At 36.3% G+C, this 26,294-nt stretch overlaps 1 protein-coding gene across 9 annotated transcripts in view; it reads right to left on the bottom strand.

Moving 5' to 3' along the window:
• ADAMTS6 (ADAM metallopeptidase with thrombospondin type 1 motif 6) overlaps positions 1 to 26,294 on the bottom strand; it is a 186,698-nt gene that overhangs the window by 31,172 nt on the left and 129,232 nt on the right. For 6 of the 9 annotated variants that reach the window (XM_080372810.1, XM_080372811.1, XM_080372812.1 and 3 more), the window contains 8 exons: positions 24,743 to 24,888; positions 22,441 to 22,504; positions 12,935 to 13,037; positions 11,604 to 11,737; positions 9,706 to 9,829; positions 8,380 to 8,460; positions 3,410 to 3,573; positions 1,583 to 1,721 (listed from right to left, as the gene is read on the bottom strand). In XM_080372810.1, coding sequence (XP_080228936.1) covers positions 1,583 to 1,721; positions 3,410 to 3,573; positions 8,380 to 8,460; positions 9,706 to 9,829; positions 11,604 to 11,737; positions 12,935 to 13,037; positions 22,441 to 22,504; positions 24,743 to 24,888 — 955 coding nt within the window. Of the gene's footprint in view, positions 1 to 883; positions 973 to 1,582; positions 1,722 to 3,409; positions 3,574 to 8,379; positions 8,461 to 9,705; positions 9,830 to 11,603; positions 11,738 to 12,934; positions 13,038 to 22,440; positions 22,505 to 24,742; positions 24,889 to 26,294 lie in introns of all 9 variants that reach the window. The other 3 variants (XM_080372814.1, XM_080372813.1, XM_080372815.1) reach the window with 1 other exon arrangement.

A 26,294-nucleotide genomic window follows, 5' to 3' on the forward strand; every position in this document is an offset into this window, starting at 1 on the left:
TGAAGAAAATCTTCCCCCCAAAAGTTCTAAATTAATAAATGTCTGCAATTTTCAGGGATTCACAAGTCTTCCCTTAAAAGTTAATTAATCAAGTCAAAATGTTTTCATCTAGGCAAACACTCATCCCTTCAGAGCCATTTATTTTTTCCATGGCATATTGTGAATCTATGAAATGACAATGACCTGCATGACAGATCAGTGACTAAAATTTTGTCTCTACCCAAATCAATGGGAGTTCTCCCATGACTTCAAAAAGATCACTAACTCATTGCCATCATAAAAATAGATTTTGGCAGTACTTTTAAGGTTCTGATACTTGGAACTGTATTTTGCTATGAGCTAGGCACTTCCCTTCTTCATACTACTTTAAAATATTCCTTTTCCTACCAGATTCACCATTACTGAAAAAGTAGTTTAAAAAGCAGTATGTCACCCAGGAATCCAACAGATGAACAATAAGAATAACAGAGCAAGTTGACACCTTACTCCATTTTGTTTCAAGACTTTCTCTAATTAGCAGCACAGAAAAGAATTTGTGCTGTCCTTTGTGTATTACATATGGCTAAGCAAACAGCAGCATTTAAACAGCTAACAACTAGTAACAGCCACAGCAGTTTCCAGCAGAAAAGAAAGATGAGTCATGACAGTTCTAAACATGAACACCTTCAGTAGCCAGAAAAAAAAGGACCAATATTTGGTCCAAAGGTTCTTAAAAAAATATGGTGTATTCCTCTTGCTATGGGCAGTGCACAGTGCAGTAGAAAACTGAAATTCTGAGATGGATTTAAAGCACTCTCCCCTATCTTCTGAAACAGACGTATGTTGGGCAGATGATGCAGTCTCCAGAGAAGAAAGATACTGTTCACACAGCACTGCTACTCACCAGTCCTTGCAGCAGCAATGGTGTTGGCTTTGAAGGAAGCCAACTGTCCTGCTCTACCAGCCACAGGTAAAGAATTGCATTGGTGGCCACTAGAGGGAGGATTAGGAATACAGTAATTTGTGGGCAAAAGGCACCCATGATGCATCACACGGGTCAGCCTACAAATCCCCCACTGCTGCCAAAGGACAATTCTCAGATACTGCTGTGGGCTGGGAAGTAAAATCCAGTTGTTACCAGCTGCTACAGAGGAGCTACCAGTATGCATCCTAAACTTTGGCGGCTGAAGCATAGGAGGGCTGACTAGGATCATGTGAAGCATACCTACAAACCCACAAAGACACATCCCTTCATTTACAGCTGCCTTATTTGTCTTCTTGTTTTTAATCTCCTTACTCAAAAATTCTGATGTCCTTTACCAAGGAAGCTCCTGTAAAAGCAAACAAACCAACTTCAAGAGAATCTCAGAAGAAGCATCAGCAAAGACACTCTGTGACAAGATACACTGTATCTAACAAAAACATCTCAACATATTAAATGTACTGGAAAACAACAAAATCTGTTGTGAGAAAATGAATGTTTTCACTACAGTAAGGTTGAGGCATGTCTGAAAGAAATGTTTTCAATTAGTTACCTAGATAATTATGTAAAGTGTATCTTGCAATTCAGTTTACCCTGTAGCTTGTCTGCCCGGTGTCTTACCTTCAGCACAAGTGGCAGAACATTCTGACCAAGGCAGGTGATTCCATGCAAAGCCAACTTCATTGTCTCCACTGCCAGTGCGAGAGATGGGAACATTGAATTTATACCTTATACCCAAATTTTGTTCCTGTAGCAGAATCTGTAGTTGAAAACAACTGGTTATACCATTAAAACAGGCAAGCAGAGGGCAACTACAGTGACATTTAATCTAGGTATATGTTAAGTCCTGCGGAAGGGAAAAAAGTAATAAGGGAAGCCACAGTAGTTCTTTTAGGTATTCCCAAAAGAACTGGATTAACTTTTAAAACATATACAAAAGAAAAGCATTGCTGTCTAAGGTGAGCTTTGTCTTCTTCTCCCCCTTAACACAACTTTATAACTTGTCAGTTCTTTATTCTTGACATAATTGTTCTAAAAAGCCAGTTTTCATAAAATGAATGTCTTAATGGGAATTAACTTGAGAACTGAATAATTATGCAAGGTCAAAGTTGGTTAAAGGCATTACTGTGCAAACATGCAACAGTCCTCACGGAAATCTTGTGAGGAGCAACCCACACAACAGAACCTAGCTCTGCCATTATTTGCACTTTCAGTGACTATAATAACAGTAATAATAGTAACAGCAACAGACTTGCTGAGATCATTGTTTTCTCCTAATGCAACAGCCAATAGCATTAGCTTGGTGGAATCACACCTGTGCTTCCTTGAAAGGAGTAATCAAAACTCTTGCTGCAGCCACATCACTGCAGGTGATACAGACAGAAGTGCAACAATCACCATGAGTTTTTGTCTAACCTAAAGTGAACTGCACTTCCACACACCACCTGTCCAACACTACCCTTTTGAATCTATATCAAACATTTTCTTTCTGTTGCTAATAATGTATATCATGTTAGACGCAGTGATCTGACACATCTATCTTCTGTGAAATTTTTCAAAGGCATATCTGCCCATCTCCATCAGAGAAAAGAGCAGAGAACTTTTCAGTAAAAAAGTCAGTGGCATGGGCTGAATGAGAAAAGGCACTATAATCATTGTGTGACTCATTCTATATGGATTATTTAGCTTATCCACACCTACAGAAAGAGAAAATAGGATTCAGGTGTTTGAAAATGCTGCCCAAAATGTGACTATCCACTCAACAATCATTCTATACAAAAAAAACTCCATCTGGCTCAAGCAATCCCTGGACTGCAAATCTGGCAGCTGGCAGAATACACTGGGCAAGAATCACCTTGGTTTTATACTTCTCAACACAGTAGCACAACAGCAGGCTCACTATTGCTGCTCTCAGAGACAGGGTACCAGGATCCCAGCCTCACCTTCTATTATGTTCTCACATTTTGTGCAATCTGTTCAGAGCAATGTATGTCACAGCAACACAGTTTAACATGGGTCAGATCACCATACTCTTGTTGTGGTAAGAGTATACTTCACACTCAGGCTAGGCTTAAACCCACTGACAAGCACAGAACTGTCAGGAACTGTCAGGCTGTATCTCAACACTTCCATATATCAGCAGTATGCAGAGGTACAATATATGTCCCACACACAATTTAAGCTACCGTTATGCTGAACGACACTTAACAGAGATGGGGCATTTCCTGTGGTATTTCCTGGTGCTCTTCTGACTTTATTTTTGCTCACCACAATGTTTGCCAGTTTTGAAAGGTAAAGCCGTATTAAAACATAAATGCAAAGTTGCAGCTAGGCAGGCTGTATGGTCTTTGAAAACACAACTTATTTTGATTTCATTCATGGCCTTTGCTTTTCTCAGAACATGAATACATATTTCAAATTTCAGAAATACATTAATTACAACTTTACCATGACTATGAGATTTTCTGAAGTAGGGCCCAGTGCTTCCAAAGACTCTGGTTCATCTGTTGGCCTCTTGTAATGGAAAGCTGTTCCAGCAACATCAAATTTCCTTGGCCAGTCAATAGTCCAGGCACCATTAATATAGTAGTCATCCTCTTCAGATTTTAAAGCTTAAAAAAAAATACAAGCCACCTAAAAATTGGAAGCAGCATTTATAATGGAGAAGCCATTGCAAATTAATCTACTAATCTGTTAGAAGTACATGAGCTTCAGCTCCATGACATGATTTTTTCAAGCAATGTAAAGTCTTTTCTTTATTGTCAAAATATCCCTTGTGCAGTTTGACCATATTCCTCTGCAATAATCTTCAATGTGCAGATACACTTTTCAGATTTCAACATGCAGATGCTATATGGAACAAAACAGAATGCCTCATGCAACTTGCAATATAACTTTAAATCAATATATAGATATATAAAATAAATAAATATAACTTTAAAATTGAGACCATGTGCAATGGATGCTGTTCTACGTAAGATATATGTAGGTCTTAAATGTATAATCAATTACCAACGTAATTTTTAGATTAAGAAGTTGGGGCATAGGATAGGGTATCTCAGATAATGTGCAGACAAAAAAAAAAAGAGAAGGAACATTGAGTCTGACATATGGTGCCAATCACTTCTTGCTTTGCTGCCTTAGTCCACTGGGGTTATATATAGATAGGTAGATAGCTTACATATACGTGTTTTATATACATAAAATCTATACCTTATATATAGATACAAGATATATAGATATTTCGACTACAAACCCAAATGATAGCTATTTTATTTGACAAAATATTATGTTATTCCTAATTTACAGCCTTAAACCATAAAAGCACTATAGATACATCAAATTTCTTAGCTAACCAACTAATTAGGCTAGGCAAGCAGATACCATTCAGGGATTTATATTGCTCAACTATATTAAAATACATTTCTAAATACAAAACTGACTTTGTGTTTTAAGGTGAATAGTTCTGTTAATTAGATACTGACTTCTTGACTTTAGGTGAAGATGACAGTTTTTCAGCATTCGTGTTTACTTTAAATAAAATATGTTCTTAAAGGGAAAATAATGGTTGGAAATACATGGTCAAACAGCCATGTCATTTTCGAGACAAATAATTGACTTTACTAGATAGGAAACAAATGTCACAATCAGAAGGAATAAGATAATTTACCATCAAGTTTTATTCTCAACTTCATCTGTGTGGACAGATGGTTTACCTTAAACAGTTAGGGAAAATGTCTCAATGATGCTCGAATTTTCTAAAACTGATCAGACAGCATTCATATAAGCAGGAGACAGTTGGAGAGGTGGTATGGTTCTGCTGGTGACAACCATATTTGGCAGGTATTAGTAACCATTTCCATCAGCACCGTAAGGCCTGAAAAGGAATGTCTTTCCAGAGCATACATCTTACTCCACTGACTTCCCTGGATTTACTTTGGAAACACTCATGTAGAAGAAACTAACTCTGACACATTCATTTACCTGGAATTCTCGAAGTAATTCCGATTCCTTATTGTCTATATAGGCTTTGTAGTACAAGAAGGAGATTTTTTTAAAAGTGAATGTAGGAGACCAAGACAAATTGCAAGCAGTACTGTACTAAAAGAAAGGAACGGTACTTCACTGTTTATCTATTTTGCATAGGTATATAAAATAACTATGTTACGGATGAACATCAGAATTTTGTCTTATCAATGGTCCTATTGCACATAGCCAAAACTTCTATCCGTCCTGCTTTTATAAAATCTAGCTTATTTAAAAGAAGTTTGTAGGGTCTTCCAAAGCTACCAACACATACTGAAGTCTCTCATACTGTGCCACTCAATCCCAAATGTTTTCTTGTCAGTATATCTAGTATCTACCAAGAGCAAATATTGAATTATTGTATTATTTGAGACACATAAACAACTACAAATGAGACATACAAATAAGCACAAGAGAATTAAACGTCCTCATACATATTTACATAATTAATAATTGTGGAATTATATGCTACCAATTGTATGTATTCTATATACACTTAAACTAATGTATATCCAGAAGCAAAGCCGTTAATTTTTTACCTGTCAAAGAACGATGCATTTGCATTCTGTAAATAGATTTACCTAATTTCAGCTGTTACACATAGGTGAAAACCACACTGTTGTAAACAGCATTCCACTGATATAATTACATGACAATGATGACACAGTGGCATACTACTATTAGCGTGTAAGACGGAAGGAACAAGTTAGTGTCCTCATCAAATAGTTCATGGGAACTTGACATTACAGGAAGCCCACAGAAAATTAGCACACAACACCCTGTTGCGTAAGGGGATTATAAGGGAAGATGTCACCCTGGATCAAGCCATTTACAGGAAGGTAACAGCATTACTAAATACATGTTTTTTTCAGCAGCCTGGAAAACAGGCAGTTTTGGGGTTTTTTTGCTGTGATTTTGAGTTATTTGCTGGACAGCTCAGTGCAAAATACTGAATTATTTATGCAGCTGCAAAAATGTGCTTTTACTTTCACAACACTAGGAGCAATAACTGGTGCAGAAATGACAGCCAGAGACAGGGGGACGGATGACAGGTGTTGACTGAGCTAACTGAATCACCAAATGTCTAATAGCAGCCTAAATTTGAGGCCATGGCTTGTAAAAGAACTGGATCTTAGTTTAAGGAACCATGGGATTTTTGCTGCAAGTTAGTTTGAAAGCCTGCAAGCTGAAAAGAAGAAACTTTGAAGTCCATGTGACAGCTACCAAGGAAGAAGGTTCTGTTCTTCCATTTTTTTGTGTACTTCTGAAAGGAGAAACTGATTTCTTAGGCTGTGGTCACACATCTGGCAGCAGTGCATGCAAAACAAAACATAGTAATATGTGTAAATGAGCAGAATCAGCTCTCTAATCTCATTCACACTGTGGCCACACAAACAAAAGTCCTGGAAAACAAAGTGAACTCTATACAAAGACAGGGAAGGAGCTGTGAAGTTGATTCTGCCACTAAAGAAACATCCATAATACCCTTGATGTATGTATTTTAACATAATAAACTAACTTTTAACTATCACTCTGATTGTATGGTTCTTCTAAGGCAGCAGAAAAATTAGAAGCCTTGCTTTCCCAAGAAATTGGTGATCCTAAAGTAGTGATCTGATTCACACTCAGAGAACAAAGAATACCATCACAAAATGAAAAGGACCCTGCAACTTAGAAAGATTAACTTTCATTAGGATCCAATGGCACCTGTGAAAGTTGGAAACAGAAGAAACCAGTGAAGGAGAGGAATCCCCCAATTGTGTAGTCAGGGCTGCTGTGGCATGAAGCAGAATAGTAAGGAGAGAGCCTGAAACTCAGAAAACTCCTCGAAATTGTGACAAGCACATTAAAAAGTGTTTATGTACCGCTTTACAGGTTTAGATCTCTGGCCAGATTAAATACCAATGAAGTTGTATTTTTTATTTAAGCCAAAAAATTACATTTTTCATTCATTTTATACAGATGGTGCCAATCTAAATGCTTTTCCAAATCACTTTCCTCTGCTTATGATACAGAGGAATAAAAAAATTATTTGTAGTAGCTAAGAGTTATCTTATTTGTTCTGGTTTTCAGCTGCCCATGGAATAGTTCTTAGCAGAAAATGACAGCGATAGGATGCACTGTGTGCCTCTCTCCCATGACATCTGTTTGAAATGTCAGTATAGGATATATGGGCAACCTTACCCACAGTATATTTTGACATAGGGGAGAGACCATGGGAATGTGATGCTGAAAAAATAGTAAGCACTCTACTCCCGGAGTACCAGTGTTGTTATTCCCACAGAATGGAAAGAGACTGATTAACTGCTGAACTACAAAAGGGTAGGGCCAGGCAGGATGAAGGTATCCAACAGTAAAAGGTACTTTTATTATCAATATAATCAGCTTAGGAATTAATGTATCCAGGACAGTTGCCCTTCTAACACACACTTACAGGCATCATATTCCTTTACAACATGTTAATGTTATATATATCAACTACATAGAGTACAGAATGACAAAAGTAGGCTTGTCATCCACTGTTTAGCCTAACAGGCAATAGCTTTTGGTTGTGTTATTCTGTTAGTTTGCTGTACAACTAATCAGCTCTGTAATCTACTTTTGACTAAAAAAATGGGTTTCTTGCACTACTGTGAACTGACTGCTATGCAAAATAGGGTACAGGGAATTCCAGAAATGCATGTTGTCTTGAGTTCAATGAAGCCAAACTTGTACATATCAGTATTAAAAAAACAGAAATCAAATTTAACACAGTCTTTAAAGAAAGGCATAATTATTTGGGAATTTGGATTTAATTCTGTGGTTCACAACAGGCTCTCTGAATGACCTCAAATAAGCACCTAGTTTTTCTGCAACTCATTTTCCTTATCATTGAATAGGGATGGCATTTAGTCCCTACAACAAAGCAACACAGAAATACTGTGGAATTATTACATTAAACCGTTTGAAGATAAGGAGACAGTATTCTTAGCATTTCAGTAACTATGGCTGTTGAATAATCATTCCAAGAACAAAACAGTTTTAAAACAGTATAAGCCCCCAAGATCAGAGACTTCCCAGATGGAAGATACTACCCCAAAGTGGGAGAGTACATCACTTGAATGTTCCTCATCCACTTCAGGTCAGGTCTGACACTGTAACTATAATGAAGTTGACTTGATTTTGCACTGAGTGGACAAGGAAGAATCACTGTGTATTTCATTAGCTGCATTCAGAAGAATACATCCTAACCAACTGCTCGAACTGTCTGATCACAATCTAATATTAACAGCTAAAAATTTCCTCTGCTGCTTCTACTATGTGTATGGTTTGGCCAGACCAGAAAATGTACCTTCAAATCACAACATGATCTCTGACTTAGTAACAGTCTGTGATTTCAGCCATGGTCTTACCAATGTAATTCTTTGACACTGCCACTTCTCTTACTTCAATGTGCACAGAACCTCTTGGAATTTGAATCACTTCCATATAGCCTATAAAACAAAGGTAAATTTGTTTACGTTGACAAGTATTAGTCATGAAATTAAACATTAATAAGTTATTTACTAATAAAAGTTACTATGACAGATGGGATTCAAATGTACTTGAACATTTTATTTCACATGATATAGAGGAAAAGAATAAATTTCGTCCAAAGATTTGAAAGTAATAGCAAGAACTTAAAAAAAGGAATTCCTGACTATGTGCTAAGTGCTAATAGAGTCTTTTCAACAGTGTATCAAGGAAATTAACATATAAAATGACCTTAGGATCGATCATAGGATAATTCATGTTGGAGAAGACATTTGAAAGCCATTTAGTCAAACCTGCTACAAGCAGCATCAGCTAGGAGATCAGGTCAAGTTACTCAGCACTTTACCCTGCTGGGTAGTAAGAAACTCCAAAGAGAGAAACTGTACAAGCTTTCTGGGCAACCTGACCCTCTCCTGAACTGCCCTCCTTGGGAAAAAGTTTTTCCTTCCATTTGGTCAGCAGGTGTCTTGTTTCAGTTTATAGCCACTGTCCCTTCTCCCACCATGTAACTACTACTATGAAGAGCCTGGCTCTATCTTCTCCATAACCTCCTCACAGGTATTGGAAGGCTGATACTAGATCCCCACAAACCATGCCTTCTCCAGGCTAAATAAGCCCAGTTCTCTCAGCCTTTTCTCACAGAGGGGCAAGTGCTCCAAACCCCAATAATCTAAGTGGCCCATCACTGAACTGAACTCACTCCAGTGCATCAATCTTTCTTCTGTATTTGGGAGCCCCAAACTGACAACACTAAGATTGCAATGCCAATATTACCTTTTTTTGAGCTAGGCTTTAAACGAATCGCCCATATACATTTCCTGAGTTCTTAATAAGATAAACTTTAGAGACATTTCTGAATTCCTTCTATTTTAAAATTTCATGTATGACTAAATGTCAAATTCTGCCACACACATTAAATTCACATACAACACTACCCTTACTATACCACTGTAACTAAATAATAATTTTAAATCCCCACCCACTTCTTTAAGTGCATATGAGACCATGAAAACAAAGTATTCAGTAACGAAACGTTGTTTTATTTGACATCAAACCCACTAATACAGTAAAAGGAAACAATGAGGCAAAAGGAGTCAAAGTGAATGTCCAACAGCTATGCCATGCTGGAAATCAATGCAGCACTGTTATTTGCTAAGAAGTGATCTAAATGCATTGTGCAATAGAACGAACATATATATGCATACCTCCTCTGGGCAATGAATCATTGAAGAAACCTTCAATGGCTTCACACGTACTCCCATCTCCTCCGCAAACACGGCATCTATCTTCCTTAGCATCAGACCCCAAAATATTATCACAACCTACATGCTGAGAACAGATAAGAAAAAATATTTTAACAGGATGATGGCCTTGCACCACTATCTTAATAACTTTTTGAAGTGTTTCTCTCAAGTTGGAGATATTCAGTTCTTTTTATCTACTGTTTTGATAGCTGTTACTGTAAGTGGGTTTTCACTTACCAGAGAAAGAAAAAAAAAAAAAAAAAAAGAACAATCCACATTCTGGGTTGTTACCAAATCTTGATTAGCAAGTACCTTCTATTTCTACTGTGACTTTCAGGAAGGGATCTCAATGTTTTACAAACAATTTAGTTAATACAGTTACCAATGAATGATTAGTGATGCTTTTATTTAATATTACAACCATTAACTGTGTTACATCTATATTGCCTTGTCAAGATAAACATTTGCAGCGTGTTCCTTAAACATGTATGCAGTATAAATAATATTATCAGGCCTAAAGGCATTTACAGCTTCATAGAACATATACCCACATCCTCCAGGCAAAACCTGCAATTATTTTCACAAGTTTGAATGTAAAGTGTAAATTGACTACACTGTAAGAATGAATGCAGAATGAAACTTAGTGAAAGGCCATATTACATGCTGTATGTATTAAACAGGATTCAAAAGACTCTGGAAAAAAGAGGTGTCTATAACTGATCACTAAAAGTACCTTACATTTCTGATTATGTACTTCAGAAATCTATGTACAGTGAACAAAGATTAACTCCCTGTAACTTATTATAAACAGGTAATACATAGGTCATAAGGGAAGTTAAAATACTTTAAGTAATTGACAAAGTAGTATTATTTGAATTGTTTACAATTTTGAATCTGATCCACCAATATGTCAGAGACCCAAATTAATAACACAGTTTATTCTCAACTTGAGATTTAGTCTGACTATTAGTTTTAAAATATTTCTCAAAACTACTAAAATCTTCTTATGTATAAACTACATCAGAACCCCCCAGATTTTTTTTTGGTTAGTTTGCCAATACATGGCAAATGCTTTTGATCTTATCACGTTATTCAATAACATACATCTTTAGCCCTCAATTTAGCAAAGAACTTAAGCATTGGGTTAAGCTTTAGTTACGTTAGTGGTTTTTTAAAAAAATAGTTTTAAAAAAATTTTGTAGTCACCAGCACTGTTCAGATGCCTATACTTAAGTACATGATTAAACACTTTGCTAAACTGAAGAAGCAGTGGGATGTTCATAAAAAATACAGCACAGACCTCCAATCCTATTTAAATTCATGTAATGCAGTTCTATAGAAATCTTACATAACCAGATTTTTAGTACATGGCAAATACTTGTGTCATTAGAACTACAGAGCAATAGTGACAACTTTCTGTTTCAATTAAATTAACAGCAGAACTGTTTGCAACAGGATGAGCTAGTCAGAGAGAACCAGATTAGTTTGTTCACATTCACTGTTTTTCAGCCAGAGTGGTGTTCTAATTGGAATGACTGAACAGGCCTTGGAACATCTCAAGGATGCTGTTGATCTCCTGTTGCCCCTTTCATTGGTTCTCCAAGAGGAAACACAAAGCAAGAAAAAAGACGACAAAATGAAGGATTCTATGAATGCCTGTGAGAAGCTACTGCAATTCAAGTGATTTGTCTCATTTATGCAATATTTTTTATCCTTTTGTCTCAATCTTACTCTTTCATTGAAAACTTGACCTGTAAACACTCCCATTTCATATAATAACAAACAAGTATCGTAATTAAATGCAGGAGATAGCAGACACAACAAAGTAATCCGTAAGTACTTCATAAAACATTTGTAACCTTGCATTCTCCATTGATACAGATATCCAGTGAATCAGCATTGCACTGAGTCCCATCTATTACCGCAGGAGCACGTTCAGTGTAAAAATTATAACCTTCAGCCAAGCAGTTTAATGCACATGGTTTAACCCCACCTGGACAACAAAAACGAACGAAAAAAAACCCAACAGAAATCTCGAAAAGTTAACAATTAGTTAAAAATATATATGCATACAGATCTGAAATTTATAATCTTATCTCATACCTGACACATATAAACTATACACTTTATTTAACTTCCCTTTATTGATTTCTCTACTTGACTCTTCTTTCTTGCAAAAAAGATTAATTCGCTTAGTAAGATACGGCAAGGTTGGCTGGCTCCGTAACGATTCCATTATCTTATGCAACCCTAATGATTATTGAACAATTTAAAACATTAGGGATACCACTTCATCATTCGAAAAACAAGAATAACAAGAAAATGTAATCCTGGAAGTATATCAGGGTAAATTTCAAACCCAAGATCAGACTATTTCAGTTATGAATTTAGTCCTATTGAATTCCACTACAGATCAGACCATGTGACCACAATGATAATTTTTAGGCTTCTAATCTAAAAAACTGAGAGTAAAACTATTCAAGTCAATAAAATACAATACCACAAGGGAAAACACAGACTTATTCACTAGAGTTTACAACAGTAAAAAACAAAATAAAAAAAGGGCAACCTAAGAACTTTGAACAACGGCAGAAAATTAACTAAACTTGATTAAACTGTCTGAAAGAGAAACAGAAATTACAGTCCTTTTCCCTGCTGCAAAATACCCTTTTATTGCACAGTGCAATTATAAATAATTAATCTAGTGAAGTAGTCTTTAAATACTCTTATGAATGCTTTCACTTATTTCTCCTTTTCCTAGTATTCTGATGTTAACAAAGGAAAATTCATTGTGAGATTTTTTTATACTGTACTCATCACTGTAGCATGACAGGCACTTACAGATCACCTATGGAATTTCTAATTCTATTGCAACTGCAGGTGGAAAAGGGCTGCATATTTTAAAAGTGGAGTCACTATGATGCTTAGTCCCCTTCACAGTAAAACAAAACTCTTAACAGAATATAGAGATGGCTCTTCTGCAAGATTTTCAGAAACTGACAAAAGTACAAGCTTAGCAAACTTAGCTCATTAAATTTTAATCAAAACATTCTATTCACAAACATTACTCTCTATATAACATTTATATAATTTTGAATAATTATACAATTTATATAATTTTGAAGACTTCACATATGATAACATTTATACATTTATACAAATTAAACATTTATACAAAGCTAACCATTACCTCCAGTGTAGGGTTTCCAGTTATAATACTTTCCTCGGAAAGGCATATTGTCAAAATCTGCACACTGCTTTTCTCGAAAATCACGGGCCCCTGAAGGACATGGCTAAAAGAAGAAAGACAAAAAAATGTGACATTCTTCCAAATATTAACGTAAAAGAAAATGCATACATGCTTATATTGCAAACGTAATCATGCAAGAGACTAGCCAGTGGTTCCCTGCTTTGTCTTGTGGCTCTGATTCTGAAACTTGCTTTACTGTTTTACAGCTGAAGTGTCTATTATATTCAGTGGAGTAACTGAAGTAATTTAAACAAAATTAATTGTTATATAACAGTTTCCATAAAACTGGAAAACCAGAATCACATCAAGCTATGCTCCATAATCAACCCATCAGCTACTGCCTTATAAACACACATTAAAAACACCTGAAAAAATTAAAAATAAATCTACTAAGATTTGTATGCTCAGTTATACTGTACTAAGCAGCTGTACTGAAGACATGTTATTAAGGCATCAAGAAAAAAATCAAAACACTTTCTAGAGAGGTCTATCACCTTTGCTTACTTGCAGACTTGACAAAAGTATCGTTTTAAGGCTGAGAATGAGAATAGATACCATGTTTGGCTCTGATTTCTACCAGTCTCCAAGCATGAAGAAATAAAAACTGTTTTAATTTAAATTTTCATTACTTTGCATTGCAATTAAAAAACTGTAAAGTATCTTTTTTACTTGGAATAAGGGTAGATGTAAGTGAAATTAACCTCAGAAAGAATTTTTCATTTTTCATCAGTAGGTTCAAAATAATTATTACAACTAACCTTGAATACACCCAGAATTAAGACAGCACATTAAGCATTGTTATCAATGCTTAAGTACCTGTCAAAATTTCAAGCTGCATCAAAGTATTGGAAATACATATTAAAATCATTTTTACACTGAAAGAGAAAAGAATTTGACAGAAACCAGAGGTGTTTAATAAATACTTCTATTTTATGAGGAACAGAAGAGTTCATTTTATGACAGTCTTACTGGTCTTCCTACGTATCTAAGCCAGTTAGCACTGTTCAGGAATCTGAAATGCATTCAAATAAAATGACCTCTATAAACACAGATGATAAAAATTTACTGCACAATGCAAATATTAACATAATAATTATGATTCTCAGTATACATTAATCAAACTCTTATAACAGCCAGCCCACTGCAATATGATTCAGAAACTAGAAAATTTTTACCAGTTTTGAAGCTGTTGCAATACAAATTAAAATAATGAACATCAGACAGTATTTAAATTTTCTTTATAACTCACTCTATTATTATCTCTTTCTAATTAAAAATATATTTTTTAATGTAATACATTTACTGGTGAAAAAAAAAGCACTGTAACTACTTGAGCTCACCAATCCTTCAGGTAAGAGCGAGAATAAGAAATAATCAGACAAATAAAATAATGAAAATTTTTAGAAGTTTTTTAAATAGCAACACAAATTAAATTTGCCTCTTTGTGTCATATTCTCTAGGCAGCAGAAGGATCAGTCTTGAGTCACCTCAGAGCTTGAGTCTGAATCCTATACTGGTCACTACACCCTATTCTTCAGTCCCACTTGCTTAAAGTACTAATCTACATGGCTGGTATTTTACTGCACCAAGTTCCCCTCACAATTAATTAAATCACCCACCATGGGAAATCTTCTTTCTAAGTAGTTATACCAGGACAAAACAATAAAACACAAAGATTAGTAAAGAAGGATCAAGACTTCCATATTTATATTCTTAAAAAAATTACTTGCAATCTGATCTCTGAGATGTAGTCTTATTTATCTTGTTTGATGGTGATCTTGGATGCGTTTTGAAGCAGTAAGATCACTTCATAAATGATCTGAATAAAGGGGAAAAGTATACCCTCAAGAAGTTTGCTGATAACACAAAACAGAGAGGAGTGGTTGATAAGGCCAGAGGGTTGTGCAGCTGCCCAGAGGGACCTTGACAGGCTGGGAAAATGGGCCCACAGGAATCTCATGGAAGTTCAACAAGGAGAAGCGCAAAGTCCTGCACCTAGGCAGGATCAACCCCATGCCCCAATACATGCTGGTGGCCAACCAGCTGGAAAGGAGCTTTCCAGAAAAGGCAAAGACACTGGGGGAGGTGGTCCTTCCCCTCTACCCAGCACTGCTGAGGTCACACCTGAAGTCCTGTGTTAGTTCTGGGCTCCTCAGTACAAGAGAGACATGGCTATGCTGAAGACAGACCAACCAAGGGCCACGAAGGGCCTGGAGCAACTCTCATGTGAGGAAAGGCTGAGAGAGCTGGGGACTGGTCAAGTTCAGAAGGGGATCTCATCCATTTGTACTAACATTTGAAGGAAGGGTGTGAAGAGGATGGAACCAGACTCTCTCCAGTGGTGCCCAGTGATTCACCCAGCGGAAAGGCGCACAAATGGAGACACAGGCTCCTACTGAACATCATGAAACATTTTTTTACTGTGAGGGTGACCAAGCGCTTGTGAGTTTGCCCAAAGAGGTGGTGGGATCTCCCTCTTTGAAGATATTCAAAAGCCATTTGGACATGATCCTGGGCAACCAGTTTGAGGTTTGAGCAAGAGGAGCCCTACATGATGAGCTCTGGAGGTCCCCTTGCAAGCAAAGAAAAATCCTTCTTTTAACCTATTAAATACCAATTCAGTTTTTGTAACAACTTAAACTGCTAAAAAACCCAGTTTGTATCCTCTTTTCTTCTTGAACACAGTTCTAGCAGCCTGACAGAAAACCAACTACACAAAAGTATGCATAGTCTGTAATCTCACCGCTGACAACAAAAGCAGACAAAGCTGGGAATACCTGGGAGCAGCTAAAGGAACTGTGGAAGCAAAGCCCCTTTCACACAGCATTCCTGCTTTTTTGATATTTTTTCTGGTTTTGGTAGTCCTGAAGATTAAATCCTGGTTTCCTACACTTTAAGTTATGTTAAATAAATTTCACAAACTAATATATTCTATGATATCAAAGCTTTTACATAATGTGGTGTCTTTGGCTCTAAAAATGCAAATCCATCAATCCAGAGGCAGATTTGGTGATCTTTGCAATAAAGTAGGTTTCCATTTTAGTGGCTAAGTCCTCTCAGTGAATTATCTCAGGGTCTTGCTCTTTGACCAAATCATTAGTCTGAATCCAGCTTTCAGGTGGAATCAGTAAAGTTTTCAGGCAGTCCTTCTCAAGACTGCCGTTACCAAATGACAGCCTGAAACCTGAACATTCTGCGATCTGAAGCGCAAAACGCAACTTAAAAATTTGTTGTTGTTGCCACATAATTTTCGTACCTTGTTTACTATCTCATTAATACCTGAATGAAAGTAAAACTATGACCTCAAGTAATGCACTCAAAATCATGCTTGACAAATGTGACCATCTTCTACAATAAAGTAACCTGCTCAGTTGATATGGGGTGAGCTGTGGACATTGACTACCAAGACTTCTCCAATGCTTTTGATAGGTTTCCCACAGCCTCCTCCTACAGAAACTGAGGTGTTACGGTCTAGACAAGTGGTCCGCGTGGTGGATGGGCAGCTGGCTGACAGGCCACACGCACAGTGTGGTAAAAGGCTCTTTATAAAACTGTCAACCTGTCAAGTGGGGTGGCCAGGGATCGATATTGGGTCCAACAATGTTTAGTATCTTCCTAAGTGATCTGGATGATGAGGTCAAGCGTACCCTGAAGTCTGCTGATGATACCAAACTGAGTGGGAAGGTGGACACTTCAGAAGGGAGAGCCACCCTGCAGGAAGACCTTCACAGGCTGGAAGACATGAACCTAATGAAGTTCAAAAAAGGCAAATGTAAGGTTTCGCACCTGGGAAAACATAATCTAGGAGTGCAGCACAAGCTGACATCAACCCATCTGGGGAGCCGTTTTGTGGAAAGGGACCTAGGGGTCCTGGTAGACAACAAGCTCAGTAAGAGCAAACAGTGTGCTGCTGCAGCAAAGAAAGCCAGCAGGATGGGGGGTTGCATCAACAAGGGCATCACCAGCAGAGATAAATAAGTTGTTATCGCATTCGGCACTTGTCAGGCCACACCTGGAATACTGAATTCAGTTTTGGTCCCTGCTATATAAGAAAAGATGCAGACAGGTTGGACAGGATCTAGAGAAGGGCCACAAAGCTGATCAAAGCACAGAGAAGCCTGCTGTAGGAGAAAAAGCTGGGAGAACTGGGCTTGTTCAGCCTTCAGAAGAGATGGCTTAGGGGAGACCTTGTGACCAAGAAGATGGAGACTACCTCCTTACAAGGAGTCACATAGAAAAGACAAGAGGTAATGGGTACAAGTTACTCCTGGGGAGATTCCGATTGGGCACCAGAGGAAAAATTTTCACCATGAGAACAATCATTGCAATAATCTCCTTGGGGAAGTGATGGATTCCCTAAGATTGGACACTTTTAAGATTCAGCTGGAGAGGGTGCTAAGCCATCTTGTCTAGAACATGCTTTGGCCAAGAAAGATGGGCCCAGATGATCACTGAAGTCACTTCCAACCTGGTGTCCTATAAGTCTGAAAACTATAGGTATAGAAATGCAAAACTATTACTGCAAGGTAAACTACAATATGCATTTACAAAATGTCAGCTTTTATGCACTGTATCTTTGTGTATTTACTCTCTTCCCAAGGTAAATGTGCAGTAACTGCTTCTCTTTACTGGGTAATCTATTTCTTTTTTTTCATGCAGTTATAATACGTGGGTAATTCTTGCCAAGCAACAGGCTGCTTGTGTTTCCAAATGCTCTCTTAAAAGACTGCAAATCATGAGGTAGGAATCTAACAAATGTACAAGAATTTAAAATCATGCCTAAAGGTCCTGAGAAGAAAATAATGAAATAATTAAATTTGAGTGAAAAAAAAGCATTGACTTAAATGAAAACAAAAAATTTTAAGACTGAAGCAAAAATAAATTGTCTAAAGAGTGTTAACGAATCATTGAACCAACATTGACATGATACCAAACATCTTATCTCACAGAAATCGGTTTTATCTTGGAGCTTAAAGTCAGGCAGACTTCAGTAATTGAACTCACTGTGTCTCCTATTAACAAAGGGCTATGGTACACCTCACAGAAGATGAGAAACATGGCCAGAAGGGTGACAGTTAAAACTCGGACTGTTCAAAGATACAGCTCCTCACATGAATGCATGTTAGAAAGAATAGTCTTGAAAATATTAGAATTACAAAAGCAACGAACAATACCTATGAATGTACGCACAGTGGAAGGAACCAACAAAAAACATTTGCCTACATTCTACTAAGAGAAAAGTCTGAAGAACAAGACTCTTTAAATGCTATGTATACACTCATGCTTTTATGTAGATAAACCATTCACAGAACTTGTAAGCAAAATATGTTTTTTACTGTACGTAAAAAATTAGGAGGCTTTTACAGTTTTAGATGTGTATTAAATCATGCATCACATCCTACACATTTTAAATCAGACAAGTTACTTTAACTGAGTAATTATGTGTCTAGCAATTCTATTAGCATTTTGTATTTTTTTTAAAATTAAACATATTTTTGTTGGAAAAATACTTATATTTTTGTTAGAGATAGTGTGGGTTGTGGTAGAAAATAAGTTTCTGATGACTGTGTTCTTTCTACAATCCCTTTTGTTTCCAGAACTCATTAGGTAATGTTCTTTTCTGCTGATCTCAACGTTTAGCAGATGCCTTTTGAATTAAGAAGTCATATATGGCTTTGGAAGTGCTTGATGAGAAATATGCTTAGTAGGAGTGTGTGTGCTGTTTCCAAAGAATTAAAGTGATCAAAAGAAAGGACAACAGAATGAACTCATCTTTGAAAGAAAAATGAAGTAAAAAAAATTATTTTTTTTTTTTGTTTATGAATAGTAGGAGCTTTAGGGAGTGCTACATTGAAAATTACAGATGGACGATGAATGTTGACACTGCAAAATAAACTTCAACAGAAAAGATGTACAAACAACATATTTATTCATCAAAACAATGACAGATTTGCAAGATTTGCATGCTCTTAATGCTTACATAAATCAAACATACCATTCCATTAAAAATTTCAAGCACTAAGGAGTATCATAAATCTTGAAACAAAATCTACTAATCTCAGCAGTTCTTACTTATGTAGAGCCCTAAATATTACTATAAAAGAAATAGAATCCAACCATCAAAACCATTAAAGTAGTAAATTTAAACTTCTGTAATTACCAATATGTTTATGCAATGGAAAACCATCCCCCAAAAAACACGCTAAAAAAATGATTCACCATCATGGTGTAAGAAGGGCATTTCCAAATTGCCTGGCTGAAGTCTGCAATTGTTCAAGATTTGTTTTTAAGACCTAGACAACAAAATGTTAAGTTTCCTTTCCACTATGTTGTTTAAATTATTAAAATCAGAGTATAGGAAGGGAATGAACACTTCAGAATCGAAGACTATAATTTCAAAAGATTTTGATAAATTGGAGCAGCGGTTTGAAATAAAGGAATGGATGCAAATTACTACACTTGAGTAGGAACAATCAACCGTCCAAGCAGAAACTAAGGAAACAATTCCTAAACAGCAGCCCTTAAGAAAGGGATTTGGACATTATGGATCAACACAGACTAATTACATATAGTCACTCCTTGTAATAAAAATGAACACAATACCGAAATAAATGGAATCCCACCACTAAGATGACAGACTATGTTCAAAGTTATACTTACCTCTGACAGGCCTCAGCTAGAATCCTGTGCAGAGGTTTGGGCACCACGCTTCAAGATGTGTACTACTGGGATCCCAAAAGCTTTGAACACAGAGACTGTCTAGTGTAAAGAAAGCTAAGACATGATAGTAGGCTGCAAACACAGGAAAGGCTCCCACAGAAAGAATATTATCAGCTGTCTCCCTGCTGGTGAAGGAGTAAGTGAGGGTCTTAAAGGATCAGCAAACATACGCTGTGTTTTATGAAAACCGTCCTGACTATAAGGATATGGTAGAATCCTTGGATGGGAGGTATTTCAAAACAGATCAGCTTCTTAACCATCAGTTAAGAATGGTTTAATAACAATTGATTTTGCCCTTAAGCCATGGAATAGCCTGAATGGCCGCCTCAGATATCTCACAGAGGTTCCTTCTGTGACCCTGCAGGCCTCCTCTCAGCAATAAACAAAAAGAAAAAGAGAAGCAAAACCAGCTAAGAATAAAACTGTCTGAAAAGTGTCTGACAATAACAGAACATATCCTACCAGCATTTCAATGGTATCACTAAGTAGCTAAGGTATGACTGTTAATAATAAAGCATTAAAAAATTGTTGTTTATTTGTGAGGAAGCAGGATTACATATTATGCAAACCTCCTTGTATACTAGTTAGCATGGCAGAAGCTAAATAATATCTACTGAAGATAAACATTTTAAATAAAAATGCCTGGACAATTACCTCACAGAAGTCCTCAAAAGAGTAAATGGAGGAGGGCTCCTGTGTGCCAATGTGAATTTTGTAACAAATCTTAAGACTGTGTGATCAAACTGGAACAGTACTAATGCAAAAAGGTCATTATTTGAAAAGGACAAACAGAATATGCTAGGTTATAATTTGCCTGATATCAAAGACCAAATAAACAGAAAAGTTTGCAGAGACTTCACTGATACAGGTTTAAAAGAAAGATAAATAATAATACAAATCAGTATTTTGTATAAGAATAGGTTCTATCAACTAAAACGTTTTAGAATTCCTAGTTAAATTAAAAAGATAATGGAATATGCCAAGGTTTTGGTAAAGGCACTTAACTAGTACACAACATCCTGATTAAAAAAAACAACAAACAGAAACGAACCTGTAATAGTTCTGTAAAACATACATTAAATTTATTAAGAATTTACTGACAGACTTCAACTGACAGGTTTCAGTGAGGAATCATCAATTACTTGGTGAATTAAAATGTGGATTTCCTATCAATTCTAAGAATAAGAAACACACTCAATGTCACTCAACGTTTTCCTTTGTGATTTGGAACTATGAAATCATTCCGTGCTTATGAACTCTTCAAATTAAAAAAAGACCATTGGAGGGAAAATAAAGAGAAAGGTGAATTAATTACAGTGGATCATCTGAGAAGCTGGATCCACTCAAATGAAAACTGCATAAAGACAGCCAAGCACAAAAATACACGTCTACAGAAAAAAGTAAGACTGTCAAAGTTTCAGAATGGTCCACTGCAATTTGGAAGCTTGTATGACTGGAAAAGTTTTACAGCTCCTACTGGACAAGCAGCTTAGCTTCAGCTGCTCTTACAACAGTGGCCAGAAGGCCTAACACATTTCTTGACTGTGTGAACAGAGCAGCTGTGATTAGTAGTAAGAACATAATTTATAATTTGGAAATTTGTAATACTGCCTAATAATGAGAATAGCCTCCATGGAGAAATTTGCAGAACTAATACTTATGATAATTAGTAATCATCATAAAAACAATGTTGTGGTTGGGTTTTTTTTGGTTTTTTTTTAGGAATCTGCATATTAACCCTTGTATTTTTTCCTGAAATACATCAAAAGATAAACAGGTAAATCAACACCTTTAGGTACAGATTCTCCCACTGTTATGAACCTTCTTGAATTAAGAAGAAAATTAAGAAATATTGGAAGCTAAAATAATATGACAGCCTATTTATGCTTGTAGCTCTATTAACTGGTAAAATTACTAGTGAAATTATTGGTGTTGACTTTTTTCTGGTTCCGTTTTTAACTTACTTGAATTTGTAATTTAGGTTCACGATTTGATTTTACACATTTATAGTCTGTCCCATCCCCTCAGTGGTAGTTCATTATTTGATGGGTACAGTTCTAAAGTAAAACTGCATGATCATTCTGGTAATACAAGAACCAACAGATACCTAATGGCAAAACAGCAGGTTTAAAACACACCAAAAGAAACACATTTTCATAGCATGTGTAAGAGGATTGTGTAACACATTAGCACTTGAAGTAATGAAGGTATAAGAAAAGAGTAAGAGCATTTAAATGTGGATTCATAGAGGATAATCCCATATGTGGCACTTAATGAAGTATAGATACGATATGGAGCTCAAGAAATCTTTAGACACCCAGCTTCTGGAAAGTCATACAGTATATCCATGAAAAAGTCATGCCTAGGCATTATAAGAGTTTGTAATTTTTCCCTATTGGCCGCTACTGGGAGACGAGACACTGGGCTAGACAGACTTTTGCTCTGATCTGGAATGCCCCTTGTTCACCTTTAACATAGATGCTCAAGTTGAACTCACTCCAGGCCTTAATGTGAAGGCGCCAGCTGGGCATCACACTGAGACAGGGATCCTAACATTTAGCAGAACACATAGAGTGCCTAAAACATAGATGTGCACTAAAGGACTGTTCGCCAATAAAATGCAGAATGCACAGTTTTCTGAACTGGGAGAAAAAATGCACCCCCTCTGCTAAAATGAAAACCAGACAAGTTGATTAAACTTTTACAGTGGAACAAAATTTACTTACATCGGTATTACAGGAGCGATACCGCTTCCTTTCTCCAAGACAATATTTGCCTCCACCTGAAGGCCTGGAAAAACATATTTTATGTGTTAGTATATGTATTAGTCAAAACACAAGTTCATAAGCGATACTAATGCATTACTAATATAAATACTTCAAGACATATACATTATATAAAAAAAAGTACATGGGAGCTTTAAGGTGAGATTTTAAAATATTTAATTTAATAAGAATTACAGCATTGACTTGAATTAGATCAGATACAAAACAATAGTGGGCACTTAAAAATTGTCACTCATCTAGTATTAATCTAGTTTGCATACATTTCAAGCAACACAATTTCATTGTATTTTGAACATAATAAAAAGCCATTGTTTTTAATTATTTGCTTGCTCTGTAAAACTAGAATGAGAATTGTGCAAACAATGTATGTGATATTTCTTTTTTTAATCTTCTCATGTTACACTTGAAAATATAACAAAATGAAGAAATACTGCCCGCTAAATACTGGAGCCAGCGAAGACTGCATTTTTTAGCTCAAGAATCCGATTCTGATTTGAATTAAGCAGTATTAAATCTGAGGAAACTCCAGAGTAAGCAGGTTTCTATTAGTGTGAATAAGACACTGGCTCTTAAATTCCCAAACTCTTCAAAAGCATTATCTATCTTCCAACAGAGGTCAAATAATGAATTAACATTGACTTAAATGGAAGATTAATCAGACATCAGCTATTTGGCTCATAACCTGAAAGCAGAAAGGAAGAACACTTGATGTTTGTTTAATTTTTTATAATAAAGAAATGAAAAAATTAACTAAAAAGAAAATTAATATTATTTTCCACATTACAGATATTTAACCAGGCAACATTGCCCTTGAACCAAAAGGATTTTTTTTCTTAATGAAGACATGCCCCCCCAAATGCATTTACTGGCTGTACCGTCAAGCATTTAATATGTAAGCACTTTTCAGCATACCAACCCATATACACGTTGACAGTAGTTAAAAAACCTTAAAGAATCACTTACTCTCCAAACAAACATTTCACTAGCATTTTTACCTACTGCTCTGAAAAAAATAATTAATGCATTATTCTCTCAGTAACACAATCTGACATGTTATCGATGCATATGGATAACTTTTGCCTTTTAAGCCATTCAGTAAGTTGTGCTGTTTGCCAGATTTGATACGTTATTGTTAATGACAGGAGATGAACAGACCACCTTAAGCAGTAGTAATGTGACATTATGGTGTCTGTCCTGCAGAGCACAGTGGAAAGCTGATGTACAGCCTGGCAGGTAAAGAACCTAAGTCTACAGAGAGGAGAAGATAAGAAAAAAGTGACAAAAGCCACAAAATGGAATTTCATTAAAAGAAGAAAAAAGCTTAACGTTTTCAAGAAAAAGTGGCCTTAAGAACTAATAGTTGTGATGGAAACAGTGATTACAGGACATGATAAGAACAAAGTATGAAGTAATAAAACTATCCTTCTGCAATGACCTATAGCTGTGATGAGGTATCCAGAGCATGGCAAGCAGCAACAGAGAAAAGCAGTGATTCATTTAGCAAAGAATGGGAACAGAAATAAGCAAATATTCCTCATCTATGAAGCGCTAGTGACAGAGAAAGGAGCACTTACCTGACAGACCTTCTCTGAACAGTGCTCAGGACACTGGAAAGCAGACAGGTGACAAGACCAGTACAGATACACACAACTGATCAAGCTGTAGTGGAGAAGTTGGCCCATCTTGAAAGAGAGTAGATGGACCAACAGGGAGTAGTGGCAAGGAGAGAAGATGCTGAATTGTTTTAGGAGTCAGTTGGAAAATACAGCTGAGTGTTGGACATGACAGCATATAAATGTATTGTATGCCACATAATATACTATGGTTTATACGTAAGCAGTTGTATGTAAAAGCTTGGAAATATTGTGTTGGTTTTTTACTAATTAACTGGCAATAGTTATTTTATATCATAGACAAGCATTAGAGGACTTAATATCTTACATGTCTTAAGAAAAGAACCTAAGGCATAATTTAAATATATTTTGCACGAACAGCAAATTACAGAAGGAAATCCATTATAGTTACTGCTAAATATACATCCAGCTATCTTACCTTGTACAAGATACATTAAAATGTTAGAAGTACGTCTAGTGAACTTCTCCTGTTTAAGTTTTTCTGTCTGCTATTTTGAAGAAAAATGTTGGCAAACTAGCAAAACATTTTTACAGATAACATAAACTACGGGTTTGAATAATTTCCATATGTGTCTTTTTATTGGCTCCGGCTTACTTTAGCTACTTACGCTGGACTGTCACAGTGTCTTATAGACGAGGAGACTCCTCCCCCGCAGGTCCTGCTGCACTCTCCCCATATTGACCACGGACCCCAACCCCCATCTATGCTCTGGGGCCAAGTGCCAAAAGGTACGCACTCTCCCTGATAACACCACTGAAAGATTTCACAAAAAAACACAAAATTAGCTTCCAGGCTGACAGTTATCAGGACAGAAAAATATAAGGGTCAGACAATGACCAATTATAGGCATTAGTATTCCCCGTACAGATAACGAGACTAATATTTTACTTTTTCTAGCCATGTTTAGACATTGGTGAGGGTGTGTGTGATTTGTTAATTGTCTTCACTAAGTCCTGAATTATAGGTCCCTAACACACACCAGAAGTTAAAAGCAAGCTAAAAATAAAGATTTTCTTTTTTCTTCATATATCCTCCCTGATGTTTCATGTTAAAGGAACTGCAAGTTGCTTACATTGTTTTAAACACTAAGATTAATTTCTAAGATTAGTTTAGAAAAACACCCTCCACTTAGGATTCATGTAGGGACTTCATTATGCAAAATGAAAAATCCCCACAATGGTATTTTTAAGTACTCCCTCAGGTTTTGAAGAAGAAAATCTGGACAAAGTTACAATGGAAGAAGAATTTGTTGCAGTACTTCATTTATACTAACACTACAGACATAATAAAAGTAGTGCCAAAGCATTAGACATGGTACTGAAAAGCATTATACAATAGTGACTGGCCACTCGTTCAGGGACAGAAAGTTACTGTTACTTTGGAACATACAAAATTACAGACATCTTGCACAAATGGCTAATTGTTAAAGTAAGTTTGTAATTTCCTGAGCCAGAAACCTTTTTTAAACCCTTCAGAAATAATACTGGAGCCCACAGTTTGATCCACATTCTGGTGTCTACTGCATCACTGAGAATTTGGAGTAGCTCAGCTAAATAACCCTTTAGTGACTTTTATAGGCTTAAGAGACAGAAGACATGGACAGACAGACATATCCCTGTCCACCCCTAAGCAAATATAAAGTTGACTTCATACCAATAGGCAGCAAAGCCATGTTTTCTCTTCTCCTGAGTCCTAAGGCTCACCTAAAGCCTCAGTCCCAGTGATGTAGGACATACATAAACAAATAAATATAGCCGTTCATAATGACCTGAATTCCTCTAGATTTTTCTGAAAGCAACTGAAAAGAGAATTTAACCTCCAGTCATTACTGAGAAAAAAAAAACCAAACAAAGAATTAACAGGAGTTCAATATGAGCATGGATTATACAGTGTTAAAGAAAATTTAAAAAAAACCCTTATTTTTTTATTAGAAATATAATTTTTAATAAAAAGTACTTATAGACTGTAAAACATGTCAGAGTCTAAGCGTGTACCTCTCAGGAATGTACATTAAAATGGGGTCTAGCAGAAGATGTACCTGCCCATGGTAGTGGGGTTGGAACTAGGTGATTTTTAAGGTCTCTTCCAACCCAAGCCACTCTATGATTCTATGACCAATATTAAAATGTGTAGCTTATCATCCATAAATGTGCCTAGAT

Source organism: Falco punctatus (genome assembly GCF_963210335.1).
Source record: "Falco punctatus genome assembly, chromosome: Z".
Taxonomy (NCBI): domain Eukaryota; kingdom Metazoa; phylum Chordata; class Aves; order Falconiformes; family Falconidae; genus Falco; species Falco punctatus.